Source organism: Monopterus albus, unplaced genomic scaffold, assembly GCF_001952655.1.
Source record: "Monopterus albus unplaced genomic scaffold, M_albus_1.0 scaffold292.1, whole genome shotgun sequence".
Lineage (NCBI taxonomy): Eukaryota > Metazoa > Chordata > Actinopteri > Synbranchiformes > Synbranchidae > Monopterus > Monopterus albus.
The window spans coordinates 839,230-841,915 of NW_018128172.1; the positions used below are offsets into that span (position 1 = coordinate 839,230).

At 40.1% G+C, this 2,686-nt stretch overlaps 1 protein-coding gene across 1 annotated transcript in view; it reads left to right on the plus strand.

Annotated features, from left to right (window-relative positions):
* Positions 1-116, plus strand: part of rpsa (ribosomal protein SA) — a 3,107-nt gene extending 2,991 nt beyond the window's left edge. Inside the window, exon 7 of the mRNA XM_020623182.1 lies at positions 1-116. Within this exon, the coding sequence (XP_020478838.1) occupies positions 1-76 (76 nt within the window). The 3' untranslated portion in view covers positions 77-116.
* Positions 117-2,686: the final 2,570 nt, after the last annotated feature.

Sequence of the window (2,686 nt, forward strand, 5' to 3'; positions counted from 1 at the left end):
TGCCACAGAGGACTGGTCCACTGCCCCCACAGCCCAGGCCTCTGAGTGGGGTGGTGCCACTTCTGACTGGTCTTAAATCTTTGACTTTGGCAGCAATAAAAGTGTTTTGTACACTCCGATGTTGTTATTCTGTTGACTCATGATATTTACTGAAGGTCCCTGTTGGATGGAATGTTTCTCTAAAGACAGATTTTAAGCCACTGAAATTTAGGACATTGAACCATTTGCGTCAGTAATCTTGTTAAGTGAACCCACCACCCTGGGGGGGGTACATGCAGATAAATCTGTTGGTACCACTCAGATGCTTTTTAGGGGAATTTATTTTGTGGGACATGTTTAAGGTGTGCTAAGAATGAAAACTGCTCAAATGAACGTTAGCATGGTTGAGAATCGCATCATTTTTCCAAGTTGTGTGAATATGTACTGTTGATCTGACTTCTAGGGGAGGGTGTGTCGGTACAGCACAGGTGAAAGATGCACACATGACTGGGCTTCTATTACATTATAGATCCAGGACACTTGACCTACAAACTGCCATATTTCACCCCAAGTGCAGCACGTTGGTCTGAGTTCCAAATGAAATGGTCAGATTTAGTGCACAGTGCAGAATAAATCACTTAATTTGCTGAAGGGAAAAAGATGAGTGAAGTCAGGTCCAGCAGAAATGTGTAGACTGGTGGAAATGGCACAGCGTGCTAGTGAATGTCCTGCTTTTTAAATGTTACAGAAGTATACTTTTCCTGCTTTATTTTTGGGATATGTACAGCCCAGCATCTATTTTATTAAACACTTCTTTTTCCTGAAAGATCAACTTTTATTTTCTACTGATTGAAAAATGTCTGTAGGAAACTTGTACAACACAGTAGCTGTAAATGTCAAAAAATAACTGGGTCGGGAATAAAAACTAACCAGTGTAGATTTAATTTGAAATGGATGAAATTGCTATTTTTGCCATCAGTTGTAAATGAGAGGTTGCATGTGTGTTAAAAACATGAAATATAAGTTGTGGTAAACGGCAATGGTGGAAAGTAAGTACAATTACTCAGGTAGACTACTGTAGTTGTGTACAAATTCAATGTATTTGTACCTTATTTGAGTATTTTTTTGCTACTCTGGACATTGTTGGGTAAAATTATTAACAAAGTTATACTCTAGGATTGGTTCTAACATTTGATTGAATTAAGTACTTATTTAGTAGAAGATTGACACCATGACTGTTGTTCATTTAACCTGTGTGTTCACTTTGTTTGTGTATGACTCAGGGCTGCCACTAGCAGTTTTGGGCCCTATGAAAGAATTTGAAGTTGGGCCCTCTAAGCTAGTCTCTGTGGGCCCCCAAAGTTCATGGGCCCTTAGAATCGTCCTAACTTTTCCCCCTCTAACGGCGCCTGTGGTAGGACTATTCTATCCTATTAGAAAAGGAATAGTTAAGATTATATTTTAGAATATATAAGTTCACACACTTGCATGTCACAGATATGTTTATGAAGTTACTATTCACCAAATTATATGTTCACTAACATGATGAGAAAATAAGTTACTGTATGGACACTGAAAACTCTGTGTGATATTACAGGCCCATGAGATTAAAAGTGTGGTGCACTGAGTAGCTCTCCAAGGTCTCATCATCCCACAGTCCATTAGATTTGTTGCCTTTTCTCCACAGAGCTCATTATTCCCTCTGAGCTGTGAAGCCAGGGGAGTTAGGGTTTGATAAGATACTAAGATTCACACCAAGGTTATAATCAGATTTTGGCCTAGAAGAAACAGCTGCCTGGTAAAATAGCTATTGTGTTCCCTCTTGTCCTGAAGACAAGTTGAACGGTTTTGCTGTTTAGGTTCAGGGCTTCGGATAGAGACGGAACCCAGAGCTCTGTAAATTGCTTTATTCGATTGTCTATTCAATTGTGATAATTCATTCATTCAGTCATTTTCTACCGTTTGTTCCCTGAGCGGGGTCACGGAGGGGAGCCAATCCCGGCCGGCAATCGGGCAAAGGCGGGGTACACCCTGGACAGGTCGCCAATCCATCGCAGGGCTCAATTGTGATAATAAATGATTAAAAGTGATACTTGACTCCGATTATTCTTCATAAAAGAACACGCTGCAACCACAAATGTCTGAATTTGGTGATTTTTCTGCTAAAGTGAATGGTTAATTGTTCTTTTAAAGGTTGAATAAACTGTACATCTGAAACTTTAAAAACAAAAAAACTAAGTCTTGGAATATTTGGGAAATCCATTGTCACCCAACAAAAATGCATAGAAACATATAATGATCTTTTTAAAAAAAATGAAACATTGCTGTAGATTAAACTACCTACAGTATATCAAATCAAATCAAATCAAATTTTATTTGTATAGCGCCAAATCACAACAAAAGTCATCTCAGGACACTTTACAAACCAGGGTCTATACCTTACTGTTATCAATATTATTACATAGAGAAAACCAAACAAATCCCCCTTGAGCAAGCACTTGGTGACAGTGGGGAGGAAAAACTCCCTTTAACGAAAGAAACCTCCGACAGGCCCCGGCTCTTGGTGGGCGGCCTTCTGCCTCGACCGGTTGGGGTGAGTGGATAGAGGAGAGACAAAAGAAGACAAGCAACAAGACACAACAATCAAACACTGATCAGGTCGATGTGGCTGGGGGACACTCGGCAGCGGCCAAGAGCTCCCGGGGCA